This window comes from Podarcis bocagei (assembly GCF_964188305.1).
Source record: "Podarcis bocagei genome assembly, chromosome: 14".
Lineage (NCBI taxonomy): Eukaryota > Metazoa > Chordata > Lepidosauria > Squamata > Lacertidae > Podarcis > Podarcis bocagei.
This window is the reverse complement of record NC_138139.1, coordinates 46561120-46575327: the sequence shown is the minus strand read 5'-3', so window position 1 is coordinate 46575327 and position 14208 is coordinate 46561120. Positions and strand designations below refer to the sequence as shown.

General features: G+C 46.7%; 1 protein-coding gene across 1 annotated transcript in view; it reads right to left on the bottom strand.

Moving 5' to 3' along the window:
• PARN (poly(A)-specific ribonuclease) overlaps positions 1–14208 on the bottom strand; it is a 59915-nt gene that overhangs the window by 42998 nt on the left and 2709 nt on the right. Inside the window, exons 2-14 of the mRNA XM_081169534.1 lie at positions 13487–13564; positions 11481–11560; positions 10248–10315; positions 10069–10150; positions 9814–9874; positions 8373–8538; positions 6938–7003; positions 6638–6676; positions 5737–5779; positions 3610–3690; positions 3411–3467; positions 1753–1830; positions 505–548 (exon numbers count right to left, since the gene is read on the bottom strand). Coding sequence (XP_081025660.1) covers positions 505–548; positions 1753–1830; positions 3411–3467; positions 3610–3690; positions 5737–5779; positions 6638–6676; positions 6938–7003; positions 8373–8538; positions 9814–9874; positions 10069–10150; positions 10248–10315; positions 11481–11560; positions 13487–13564 — 943 coding nt within the window. The remainder of the gene's footprint in view (positions 1–504; positions 549–1752; positions 1831–3410; positions 3468–3609; positions 3691–5736; positions 5780–6637; positions 6677–6937; positions 7004–8372; positions 8539–9813; positions 9875–10068; positions 10151–10247; positions 10316–11480; positions 11561–13486; positions 13565–14208) is intronic.

The following is a 14208-nucleotide window of genomic DNA, read 5'->3' as shown; positions in this document are numbered from 1 at the left end:
GGGGAAAGAAATCCAAGGGACACCAGGGAGAAAGGGGAAGCTGAGAGTACAGCGGAGGGGAGGCTCAGAGACTCTTCCAGTGAAATCAGCGGAGAGAGCACAGGACCTCCGCTTGGCACGCCCACGCTGCGCAGAAGGCTTTCACGCAGAGAATCTAGGAGGAGACTTGGAGTCAAGCAACTTTTATGTTGGAAGAAATTTAGGTCCCGCCCACTGACGGATTCTGCCAGGGACTAAGACAGTCGCGTTTCAAGGGCTGTCAAACCAGGGAAAGTTTTAGCTATACGGCTAGCTTGGAGCAGTTTGCAGTTTACGCACAAGGAACCCCAATTCCCATTACAGGTGTGAACACCCCAAGAGGGTAAGCTGACCCTCCTGAAACCAGGAAGCTAAACTATAAAGCCTCATTTTCTTGGGAAGAAAGTATTTCCCTGGGCCAAATTTTTGCTTGCAAAGGTTTCCCTCTAGGAATGAACGTATGAATTCAGGGCAAAATAAGCCTACCTTGGAAAGACACATGTCGCCAGTTCTTTAAACTCGTTGAGATCCTAAAAATTAAACAGAGCAAGATGATCACCACACAAGGAATAAAGGGATGTACAAATGCGTCAATGCTTATTCATGGTGAATTCCACGCAACAGGCTTCTCAAAAATAAACATACCCATACTATGTAATGTCTATGTACAAACCTGTGTACAACAATACTTGGGTACAGTTCTGCTCACTGTATTTCCAAAAAAGATATAGCGGAGGTGGAAAAAAGTCAGATAAAGACAACAAAAATTATAAGGGAGGTGGGAGCAGCTCACATGTGAGGGAAATTTACAAGATTTGGGGCCTTTTAGTTTTGAAGAAGGGGGGAAAGGGTGACTATTTGGGGAGGGGAGTTACAACATGGTGTGCCAAAAGTGAGGAGAGAAATTTTTCTCCTTTCCTTATGAAGCTAAAACTCTGATTCAAAAAATACTGTATTTTTTGCTCTATAAGACTCACTTTTTCCCTCCTAAAAAGTAAGGGGAAATGTGTGTGCGTCTTATGGAGCGAATGCAGGCTGCGCAGCTATCCCAGAAGCCAGAACAGCAAGAGGGATTGCTGCTTTCACTGCGCAGCGATCCCTCTTGCTGTTCTGGCTTCTGAGATTCAGAATATTTTTTTTCTTGTTTTCCTCCTCCAAAAACTAGGTGCGTCTTGTGGTCTGGTGCGTCTTATAGAGCGAAAAATACGGTAACTTTTTCATACAACATGACGTTAGCTTGTGGAACCTTCTGCCTCAAGATGTAGTGATGGCTCCAAGCTCAGATGGCTTTAACAGAGCATTAGACAATTTCCTGGGGAGGATAGATCTATAAACGACAATTAGCTGGGATAGCAAAACGGGAAACGAAATTCAGAACCTGTCCACTTTTGAAGATCAGTTAAACTGGGAGCAAAGGTTAGGGAGGCTGTAGTCTTAATTCGCTGCTGATGGGCTTTCTGGCTGCTCAGGATGGAAGGCAGGATGCTAGACTAAACAGAGAAGGGAAAGCCAGCGTAGTCTCCTCCAGGCGTTCTCGGACTACAACTCCCATAATCTCTGGCCATTGGCCATGCATGACTAGGGCTGATGGGAATTCTAGTCCAAGAACATCTTGAGAGGGCCACATCGGCTACCCCTGAAAGAAGACCTTTGGCTTCTCTTGCAAGGACAGCAGCACAAGTTCAAGTGGAGAACAGCCTTTGAAATGTTGGCCACACTGCAAGGACCACTCACCTCAGGTAGCGGGCAGTAAAACTGGTGGATGGTATGCATGACGTCCAGCAACATGTTGTGTCCAACCACGAGTTTGCCCTGTGAAGAACCATTCACAAGCCCAAAGGCATGAGTTAGGGGACCGCCCACATGGTCACACAGACACTCGGAGAAAGATACCACTACAGTGGTACTGTACTGTACTACAGCAGGACTTTTAAGAAACAACAGAGACTTGATTTTACCTGTTAAAAACGCTTCTATCCATCCCTTTTTATCAACAATTCCATGGTGGTTTGCTAAAATAAAAACATTACATGCAAAACAAAAACTAAAAAAACCCACCCATCCTGCAGATAAAAGTAAAACAATCTAAAAATTTAAGGGTGAATAATATATATATATATATATCTGGTGCCTAAGAGACAAAGGTGAAAAAGGTAAAGGTAAAGGACTGCTGGGCGGTTAAGTCCAGTCAAAGGCAACTATGGGCTTGTGGCACTCATCTCGCTTTCAGGCCGAGGGAGCTGGTGTTTGTACACAGACAGCTTTCTGTGTCATGTGGCCAGCATGACTAAACCGCTTCTGGCGCAATGGAACACCGTGACAGAAACCAGAGCGCACGGAAATTCCATTTACCTTCCTGCTGCAGTGGTACCTATTTATCTACTTGCACTGGTGTGCTTTCGAACTGCTAGGTTGGCAGGAGCTGGGACAGAGCAACGGGAGCTCACCCCATCACGGGAATTCAAACTGCCAACCTTCTGATCGGGAAGCCCAAGAGGCTCAGTGGTTTAGACCACAGCGCCACCTACATCCCATGCCTAAAAGATAAAGTGTGTCTGCTAGGAATATCTTCCTAAGAAGTGCTTTCCATAGCTCAGAGGTGAGGGATCTCAGGACCAGGGGCCCCCAGGCCTTCCTGTTTGGCCCATGGGACTCTAAATAGGCATCGCTTCATCTTCCCAGGCCACATCCTTCTGTAGCCGTCCTCAAGTGATTTTTGCCTAGCTGGAAAGGGTGCTTGATCATTCATTCATCTTACGTGCTTGGATGGGAATGAGATGTGTGTGTGTTTGCAAGTTTTTGTGTGGCTGTAAAGTAGCCAACAGTAAGAGGGGCATCAGTTTCTCAGCCCACTTCTGCACCAGTACCTGCCCCTGGCATGCGGCCCCCAAAAGTTTGCTTGTAGCGGAATGTGGCCCTTGAGGTCCCCCACCCCTGCTATAGCTGGAGTGTCACTACCAAAGAAACTCCTTGCCTTGTTAAAATAAAAAAAATTCCTTCCAGTAGCACCTTAAAGACCAACTAAGTTAGTTCTTGGTATGAGCTTTCGTGTGCATGCACACTTCTTCAGATACTAAGTGTGCATGCACACTTCTTCAGATACACAGTTAGTTCAGAGTGTATCTGAAGAAGTGTGGATGCACACGAAAGCTCATACCAAGAACTAACTTAGTTGGTCTTTAAGATGCTACTGGAAGGAATTTTTTTATTTTGACTATGGCAGACCAACACGGCTACCTATCTGTAATCCTTGCCTTGTTGCAACACATCTCACCTCCGATGGACACGCTATCTAAACAAAGAAAACTGATTCTCAAGTTCTCAAGTGCAAGTTGGGAAATTGCAACCCCCACCATAGGGGCAAAACCCCCCCAAAAGGCAGCAAAACTCACGGAATTTGCAAGAGCGTGAACGACTCGGGAAAACCCCACCGCGTCTTTGAGTTCTTCCTGCAAGCAAGAAATCCCAGAGTGAGAAAAAGAGGGCGAAGGCCCAATGAGCTACAAGGCCTTGCGATTCTCAAACAGCAGCACCCACAACCACCCAGATCCCCCGTCCCTTTTGAAACGAAAAGGAGATGCAGCCACAAACCTGCTCCTTCACTCGCTTCTGCTGCTCTCTCCTTTTTCGCTCCTCTTCATCCACTTTGCTAATGATAATGTATCTTTCCTTCTAGTTGGGGAGAAAGGGGCATTACTGCAGGAAGATGTAAGATGGAGCAGAAAACCTACACAGGCTTTAGGGCTATCAAGTCACCTTTGAGGCACTGGTGGGCACACGCGAGCGACTGCCATGGCTACCAACTTCTCTGGTCACTCTGTCCCCCGAGAAATGAGTGTGCACAACACTTGGCTCTTCCAAAGCATCGTGGTAAAACTCAGATCCAGCAGAATTAATCTGAGCCCAGAAAAGCCCATAGAGGTGAAAGAGGAAGTGGGAAAGAACATCACTCTTCTGGCTTCCTACCTCACCTCTATGCACATGTCAAGGGTGGGGGGGAAAGGTAACTACCCTCCCCACCTCAGAACCAGGGAGGCTACGAGGGTCTGGAAACCAAGCCTGATGAGGAACGGTTGAAGGAGCTGGGTATGTTTAGCCTGGAAAAGAGGAGACTGAGAGGAGATATGACAGCCACCAAATATAGAATCATAGAATCATAGAGTTGGAAGAGACCAAAAGGGCCATCGAGTCCAACCCCCTGCCAAGCAGGAAACACCATCAGAGCACTCCTGACATATGGTTGTCAAGCCTCTGCTTAAAGACCTCCAAAGTAGGAGACTCCACCACACTCCTTGGCAGCAAATTCCACTGTCAAACAGCTCTTACTGTCAGGAAGTTCTTCCTAATGTTTAGGTGGAATCTTCTTTCTTGTAGTTTGGATCCATTGCTCCGTGTCCGCTTCTCTGGAGCAGCAGAAAACAACCTTTCTCCCTCCTCTATATGACATCCTTTTATATATTTGAACATGGCTATCATATCACCCCTTAACCTCCTCTTCTCCAGGCTAAACATGCCCAGCTCCCTTAGCCGTTCCTCATAAGGCATCGTTTCCAGGCCTTTGACCATTTTGGGCTGCCACATGGAACATGGAGCAAGCTTCTTTTCTCCTGCTCTAGGGGGCAGGACTCGAACCCATGGCTTCAAGTGACAAGGAAGGAGATTCCAACTCAACACCTGGAAGAACTTTGGGACAGTAGGAGCTGTTTGACGGGGGAACGGTCTCCCTCAGGAGGTGAAGAAGAAGAAGAGTTTGGGTTTGATATCCCGCTTTATCACTACCCGAAGGAGTCTCAAAGCGGCTCACATTCTCCTTTCCCTTCCTCCCCCACAACAAACACTCTGTGAGGTGAGTGGGGCTGAGAGACTTCAGAGAAGTGTGACTGGCCCAAGGTCACCCAGCAGCTGCATGTGGAGGAGCGGGGACACGAACCCGGTTCACCAGATTACGAGTCCACCGCTCTTAACCACCACACCACACTGGCTTTCTGGTGGTGGATTCTCCTTCCTTGGAGGTGTTCAAGCAGAGGTTGGAGGGCCATCTATCATGGATGCTTGAGTTGAATTTCCTGCACTGCAGGGGGTGGGAATGGATGACCCTTGGGGTCCTTGCAGCACCACAATCCCATGATTCTTCGAGTTTGGGGATCAGAGGCTTTGTGAGCACCAAGTGAAGATCTCAAAGGTGTCGTTGCACCCCCAGGTGCTACGCTGGCCATCCCTGCTCTAGCCTCACAAATCCTTGAGGAGAAACAGCTAATATGATTTCGGCTTTGCTTCCATCTGTTGTTGGTCTGTCACAACACACCCTTGCCTTCTTACCTACAACAACCCTAGAGGTGGCCCTGTCAGTCGGTTTCCTCCTCCTCAGTGTCCCTGTTACCCTTGTGGAACTCAGCAGGGAAAAGGATGTTGATGGTTGGCTGCCTTTCTGCCAAGGCGGCTCACAATTTCAAAGGAGTAGGGCAAATGATGTAACATGTAAAATGGTGGGCAGCAGGGGAGGAAGGAGGGGAGAGTCCAACTGGAGAGGACCCTGACATCGCCTGCGCCTGCCCCGCCTTGCCTTCGCCTTGCTCCTCCCGGGGCAGATGGGCTCCTATCCTGCTGTCTCTCCCTGCCTTCCGCCCTGCGAGTCTCTCTGAGCACCAAGCGCCGCTGAATCTCACCAAGTCAGAGTTTGCATTAAACGGAGAGCTGTCAAAATACGTTCCTACCCACCTTCTCCGTTTCCTGAGTTTCGACATGGATGCCTTTCGGAAACCTACCGTGAAAGACAAGAGTTAACATCAGAGTAATTTTTTTTGGCGGGGGGGGGGGTCGGTTTTGCATAAGCTGATAGAATTCAGGAAATGTGCTGGATCAGGAGTCCCTGCAAAGGCAAGGACTATATAAAGGCAGCCCGGTGGGAATGCAAAGGCCACAAGGGCTTACTATTTGAACTGCGCAGGGTGCTAGTCCTCCTGAGTTCACTGATTATCAAACACAAAATGACCACTTTGTGCCACCCTTCAAATTGGTGGCAAATACAGTGCAACCTCGGAAGCCTAACGCCTTTGAACTCAAACGTTTTGGCTCCCAAACGATCGGAACACGGAAGTGTTTGTTACGGTTTTCAAACCATTTTCGGAAGCCAAACGTCCGGCGCGGGTTTTGCAGCTTCCAATCAGCTGCAGGACGCTCCTGCAGCCAATCAAAAGCCGCGCCTTGGTTTTCGAACTGTTCCAGGATCAAACTTGCCTTGAATAGATTAAATTTGAAAACCAAGTTATGACTGTACAGCTTTTTATTCAATCTTTTTTTTCAATTTTTTTGGTTGATTTTCCACATTTATCATAAAGAAAACATAACAAAACATACAACAAAGAAAAACACATTACACTACAATAAACTAAACTAAACTAAACACAAACGAAAATTATTACAACTACCTATATCACTTTGCATTGGTAACTTGACTTCCTCAAATGCCCCCTAACTGAATTTCATTGTATCACCTTGCAACAGTTTTCCAAAATTATCTTTCTAATAAAATTAACTTTTTATTCAATCTAGTTCCTCCCCACTTTCCTAACCCCTTCTCTTTTCGCAACAGTTAGCATCAATGCAACACAAAACCTACTTCCAGTTCAGCGTCTGATAAATTAGTTTCCTCTGGAATCTAGAGAGAGAAAGAGAGAGAGAGATTAAGCTTTCCAGAGGAAGGAGTGGCTCCCTATTTTATCTTCTCTCCACCCACCCTGCACCAGGGGCGGGGAACTCCAAATATTGTTGTACAACAACTCTCATCAAACCCAGCCAACGGGACCAACAGCTGGGGATGCTGGGGGCCACAGCCTGGCAAAGTCTTGAAGGGAAGCTGTTCCTCACCCCTGCCATAAACTCTGTCCAAGACCCCAACTATGTTTTTAGAGGAACTGACCCTGTGCATGGTTCCAGCTCCAAATTTGTGCTCTCTTCCTTCTGCAGGAGGTCTTCTATCCTTTCTCTGAAAAAGGGAGAGAAATATGCAAGGTTCATTTGCATTAGGCTGATGGGAGTTTTGAGCCCAGCAGTGAGAAGTACACAGGTCCCAAGCCACCTGGTGGAATAATAATAATAATTTTTTATTTATACCCCGCCCATCTGGCTGGGCTTCCCCAGTCATTCTGGGCAGCTTCCAACAAAATATTAAAATACCGTAATGCATCAAACATTAAAAGCTTCCCTAAACAGGGCTACCTTCAGATGTCTTCTAAAAGTCTGGTAGTTGTTGTTCTCTTTGACATCTGATGGGAGGGTGTTCCACAGGGCGGGTGCCACCACCGAGAAGGCCCTCTGCCTGGTTCCCTGTTAACTTGGCTTGTTTGAAAGTATTCAGTTAGCTGCTCTGTCCCAAGTTTGACCAGTGCAGCTCACTAGTCAACTCTAGCAACAGCCCTCCGAGATCTCAAGTGAAGATTGTCCGATGATGCAATCCCAAAACCCATTTAAGTGGAGAGACCGCGGACTGAGCTGGGGACCTCCAGCACACGAAGCTTGGCTCCTCTCTCTACAGCAGGGGTTCCCAGCCGTTTTCTGGCCATGTCCCACCTAAGCATCTCTAAAATCCTGATACTACCCCTCCCCCCCCGTGACATATAATTATTTCTTACTATTCAAAAAGTGAACTCCTATTCACGTGGCCTAAAAGGCCATTAACTTGGTCTAACACATTCTCGAATTGCCCCCCTTAAAAATCAAATTGCACCCCTGTGGGTTGTGTGCCCTACATTGGGAACCATAGCTTAACAGGTTTCAGAACATCAGAGAACCAGTCAGTAAAACTTACTTGAAAGTGGAGAGAGAGGGAGGAAACACACAAGGAAACACACAGACACACACACACCAGCATATCACACACACATATATAAAGGTAAAGGGACCCCTGACCATTAGGTCCAGTCGTGACCGACTCTGGGGTTGCGGCACTCATCTCGCTTTACTGGCCGAGGGAGCCGGCATACAGCTTCAGGGTCATGTGGCCAGCATGACTAAGCCACTTCTGGCGAACCAGAGCAGCGCACGAAAACGCCGTTTACCTTCCCGCCAGAGCAGTACCTATTTATCTACTTGCACTTTGACGTGCTTTCGAACTGCTAGGTTGGCAGCAGCAGGGACCGAGTAACGGGAGCTCACCCCGTCATGGGGATTCGAACTGCCGACCTTCTGATCGGCAAGTCCTAGGCTTTGTGGTTTAACCCACAGCGCCACCCGCGTCCCACACACACATATATCCTGGTATAAATTAGTTCAGAAAATCACTGCTCTGAATCGGTTTCAAAATAGATAAGTTACTGAGGACATCAAAACTTCTGAGCATCGCCTTTTCCACTTACACTACTTTCTCAATGAACTTCTTCTGGTCCTCTGGAATGGTCACAGGGCACTTCGAAGCATTGGGGGACACGTACGACAAGGCCCCCACTCCGTTGGCTTGGGATCGCCTTTCGTCATATTGCTCCCGTAGCTGCCTTTCCTCCTCTTGATTTAAATAAGGGATTCCTTTAAAAGAAAGAGAAATGGTGATGCTTTTTGTGGCCCAAAGTGTGTGTGTGTGTGTGTGTGTGTGTGTGAGAGAGAGAGAGAGAGAGAGAGAGAGGGAGGGAGGGAGGGAGGGAGGGAGAAATCGGGTGAAGACTGCAGCTTGGGAATGGACAAGGCCGGTTCTCATGCATTGGTAAACCAACCTTCCCCAACCTGACACCTTCCAGATTATTGTCTGATTTTATACTAATGTTAGAGATTTGATGTTAGCCGCCCTGAGCCTGATTTCGGCTGGGGAGGGTGGGATATAAATAAAAGGTTGTTGTTGTTGTTGTTGTTGTTATTATTATTATTATTATATTATTATTATTATATTATGTAGTGGTTAGACTGTAGACCTGGGAGACCAGGGTTTAAATCCCCACCGGGTGACCTTGGGCCAGCCAGCATCTCCCAACCTGGTCTACCTTACAGGACTGTTATCAGGATAAAATGGAGAAGAGGGGAGCCATTTGTGCCACCTGGAGCTCCACAGAGGAAAGGTGGGAGTATATATGTAATATTAAACAACCAAACATCTGGAGGGCATCAGCTTGGGAAAGGCAATGCTAAACCATTGTTTAGTGTTACACACACACAAGCAGGAAAGATCCTGAATGAAAACTTGGACTTATACTTACACACACACACACACACACACACCACTTTTTTCCACATGGTCAGAACGACTTACTTCCAGTTTCTCCTAATCCTGGTTTGTGTAATTTTATAGGAACCAGAGACTGGGTTAAAAAATAATAATAATCAGGTCAGTTTCTCAAAAAGCCGGCTTCATGGTTTAAAGTTGGCTTCGTGAGAAATTGACCAGAGGTAGTTCCAAATCACAATCTATGATTCTAACAACAAACTCTGGTTAGGGAAAACACTAGCAAAGTAAACACTAGCAAAGTTCTCCTGGCCATGTGGGAGGGAGAGAGCTTTGTTCAAGAGCCTTCCTATTCATGCATATAGCACTGTAAACAATGGCTTTGCGTTAACACCTAAGCCAAATAATTGTTTCAGTATACTGCCATTGTTACAGATGCATAAAGAAGTTGGAAGCAGCAATTCTACAGGGTCTCTAGAAGATTATTATATTATGTAGTGGTTAGACTGTGCTGGGCAAATATCCTGAAGAATTCACTGCAATTGAGATGATGCATTAATAGGAAGATAGAAGTAGAAGTTATAGCTATGGAAACATCAGTATTATGAGACTATACACTTTATGGCAGGTTGAAAAACGAAACTTACCATTGCGAAAAACTTTATTAAAATCAAATCCCTGGTTTGCTAAAAAGTCTATACTTGAACTCTGGAAGAGAAAACAAGAAGCTTTAAGGCGAATGCATTACTCGAATCCAGTGAAAGTTGACTTTTTTTAAAGTGGCAAAGAACGCAAAACGTGGGCCCCAAAGAAAGGTTTTGCTTTGAACTGCACCCAACCCTGTTACAGCATCAGAAGGAAGGGGGATACGGAAAAACGTATGAAGCGAACTTCTCACTAACCTGACAGACAAACTTCACATCTGGCGACGTTCTATTGAAAGGTTTGGGGAAGATGTAGAAATTAAACGATTTTATAATGTACCTAGGAAAGGCAAAGGATTTGGGAGGTCAGTTGATGGGGCTGTCGCTATCAACATGCTCAGCTTTAAAAGTATCAGCAAGTCAAGAAAGCCACGTACTTAGATTCTGTGAGATCGTATTTAAAAGTGCAAAGGCCAAACTGGAACAGCAAGAAATCCATGGAATGCTGGAGGTGACAAGACAAAAATAAGATCTAAACAGTCAGCTTATTCATTCAGAGGAGCCACAGGAATCCCAGAGCAGAGCGAAACTTAAAGGGTCACTAAATTACATTTCCCACTGAATTCGGGCACTTTGTACAGTCATATCTCAGGTTAAATGTGCTTCAGGTTGAACGTTTTCAGGTTATGCTCTGCGGCGACCCGGAAGTAACGGAGCACGTTACTTCCGGGTTTCGCCGCTCGCGTATGTGCAGACGATTAAAATGACGTCACGCGCATGCACAGAAGCGGTGAATTGCGACCTGCGCATGCGCACAGGTTGTGTTTGCTTCAGGATGTGAACGGGGCTCCAGAATGGATCCCATTCGCATCCAGAGGTACCACTGTACATGAATGCATGAAGTAATCAAGAATTTCTCCAGAGTATTCAACGCAACGCCCTCCAGATGCTACTGGACTTCAGCTCTCTTGCATCTCAGCCAGCAAAGCCAGTGGTCAAGGCCAAACCTGGAGGACCGTATTGTGGGTCACTAGAAAAAACAAAACCCCAGCATGTTTCTAAACAGAATATAAACAACACACAGCAGAAATATCTCAAGCTCTTGAAAGAGGTGGAGAAAGGGAAGAAGTAGTTTAGGACATTTATTTTCCAGTTAAAGATACCATGGGAGAACCGGATAAATGCACACATTAGAATGCAAGAAGAGCCTGCTGTTCTCAGTGATCAATCAGAAGTCTGCAAGCAGGGCCTGACTGCAACAGCACGACCACAGGGGCCAACACCGAGGGGCCCAGGTTCCTTTGGGCCCTCCAATAAAAGATCTGAGGATGCGGAGACCCCCTCACGAGTTTACACGTTTACTCACTTCTGTGCAAGTCCCACTGTGTTCAAGGGAGCTTACTCCCAAGTAAACGTGCACAGGATTGTAGCAAGACCAACCCTTCTACCTGACCCAATAAAAGCTTGTGGCCCAAAGAGGACTATTATTCACAGAAGAAAGTCTTCCATTCTGTGCCTGGTTTGCAACACTGAATTTCTATTTATTGAAAATGTTTCCCCGCAGCGCTGTACTTAGCAACAGAAATCTGTCTGGCACACAGATGTCACAACCCCGTGTCCAAAATATTTCATCGGCGAAGCACTGTAACGCAATGATTTAAGATTTTTACCTTTTTAAGTTTTTGATACCTTTCTTCAGGTGTGTCGAAGCCATTCGTTAATGCGCTAACAGATGGTCCATCGCTAATTCCTAATAAGTATAAAAAGGTTGTTTGAACAAGCCTCTTAGGGGTGCATTAGAGCAGCTATGGGATTACAAATTTAATCCGTAATGATTGCAGCGCATGCTTAAATCACACCCTAAATTATTATTTGGGCCCCAAGTATCTCAAGGAACACCACATACCATATAGATCCACCCAAGCGTTGAGATTTGCAGGGAAGACGCTGCTGGTAGTTTTACTGTCCAGTGAAGCTCACAGGGCAGCATTACATGACAGGACCTTTTCTGTGGTGGCCCCGGATTATAGGATGCCCACCCACAAGTACGTTTGGCCTCATCACTGTATACGTTTCGATGTCAGGCCTTTCTGCAGAGGCCTTTGGGGGTTGGAAGATGTCTCGCCAGAGTGGTGCATGCTCTAGTTATCTCCCGCTTGGACTACTGCAATGCGCTCAACGTGGGGCTACCTTTGAAGGTGACCCGGAAACTGCAATTAATCCAGAATGTGGCAGCTAGACTGGTGACTGGGAGTGGCCGCCGGGACCACATAACACCAGTCCTGAGAGATCTGCATTGGCTCCCAGTACATTTCCGAGCACAATTCAAAGTGCTGGTGTTGACCTTTAAAGCCCGAAACGGCTTCAGTCCTGTATACCTGAAGGAGCGTCTCCACCCCCATTGTTCAGCCCGGACACTGAGATCCAGCGCCGAGGGCCTTCTGGTGGTTCCCTCATTGCGAGAAGTGAGGTTACAGGGAACCAGACAGAGGGCCTTCTTGGTAGTGGCACCCGCCCTGTGGAACACCCTCCCTTCAGATGTGAAGGAAATAAGCAGCTATCCTGTCTTTAAAAGACATCTGAAGGCAGCCCTGTTCAGGGAAGTTTTTAATATTTAACGCTGCACTGTTTTTAACACTTGATTGGGAGCCACCCAGACTGGCTGGGGAAACTCAGCCAGATGGGCGGGGTATAAATAATAAATTATTATTATTATTATTATAAGAACATATGGAGAGCCTGCTGGATCAGGCCAATGGTCCAACTAGTCCAGAATCCTGTTCCCATAGTGGCCAACCAGATGTCTATTGGGAAGCATGCAAGCGGTAGCTGAGTGCAACAGCACTCTCCCCTACTGTGATTTCAGGCTACTGGTATTCAGAAGCACACAGCTTCCAACAGTTGAATTATGTAACCCACTCTGGGACCACATGGTGAAGGGTGGGTGTCAGGGAACTGACATCAGAGGCACGGGAGAAGGAGAGGGTCTCTGATTCTGCAGGAGAAGGTCCCAGCGCTAGGGGGAGACTCAGCTGGGAAGAAGGGGAAGGGAATAAGTGTAACACCAGGGATCCAGGAGAGCAACGGGACGCGGAGGTGCAGGGGCTCCAGGACTTCGCTGGAAGTTAGTGAGGAGAGCCCAAGCACCCCACTGCCCACGCCCACCCTGCGCAGGAGACTCCCGCGCAGTGAGAGGCGGAGACGCTTGGGCGTCAAACAGCTCTTATGTTGGCAGCGCTTTAAGAAACGCCCACAGTCAGATTCTACGAGTGACTAAGGGCAGCCACGCTGAAATGGGCTGTGCAGTCCGGAGGGTTTAACCAGGCAATCTAATGCCCAAACGGGGCAGGATTACGCACGAGTAACTCCCAACCACTACAGTGGGCTACAAATGCCTATAAATCAATAAACACTTCTTTTTTTAAAAAAAGAAATCCTCATGTCCCTCAATCTTTTCCCACCCTCTCTAAAAATGTACCACATTGTCTCATTTCTCTGTTACACCCAAGAGACAGAACACAGAAAGTGTAGCAGCATCCTATGATCGGCTTTTACCAATATCCCTTCAGCCTCCCCATAATCAATAAGCAACAGTGTTCCAGAGCAGCGATCCGCAAGGAGCTGCAAATTCAGATCTTTACATTTATAAGAGAGAATTCCATGAAATACACCATACCTGAAAACTCTCCATCGATAGCCAAAAAGTCTGCATCTTCGATAGCTTCATAAACTTTGCTGAGATTGTCCTTAAAATCTGTAGGCAAGAGAGAGAGAGAAACAGACCATGTCAAGAAGTGAAAGTGGGCAAAGCACATATGGTTGCCCCTCTACCTCTGAAGAATCATTCGCAGCTCTGTAACTGAAATAACACATTCACCAAGCACATTAAGGATCACCGAGGCATTTTCATGGGTTGCAGTTTATATGTATTACCACCCTTGTCCAATTATGTTCTAGTCACTTTAAATATCAGTACTCCCATTCCAGCTAGCGTGGGACAGACAACGCAGGGACCATCTTTGCCTATACAGATGTTCAAGGACCAGAGTCCATCGTGATATGACTGGGGACAATCTGACAGTGTGCAATGCCCCACCTCCTGCATTACCTTCATATCTGCCCCACCATCATTTCCTCCAAACACATGCAGTGGTACCTCGGGTTAAGAACTTAATTCCTTCCGGAGGTCTGTTCTTAACCTGAAACTGTTCTTAACCTGAATCACCACTTTAGCTAATGGGGCCTCCCGCCGTCGCTGCACGATTTCTGTTCTCATCCTGAAGCAAAGTTCTTAACCTGAGGTACTATTTCTGGGTTAGCGGAGTCTGTAACTTGAAGCGTCTGTAACCTGAAGAGTCTGTAACCTGAGGTACCACTGTATTTAAAAAAAGACACTTC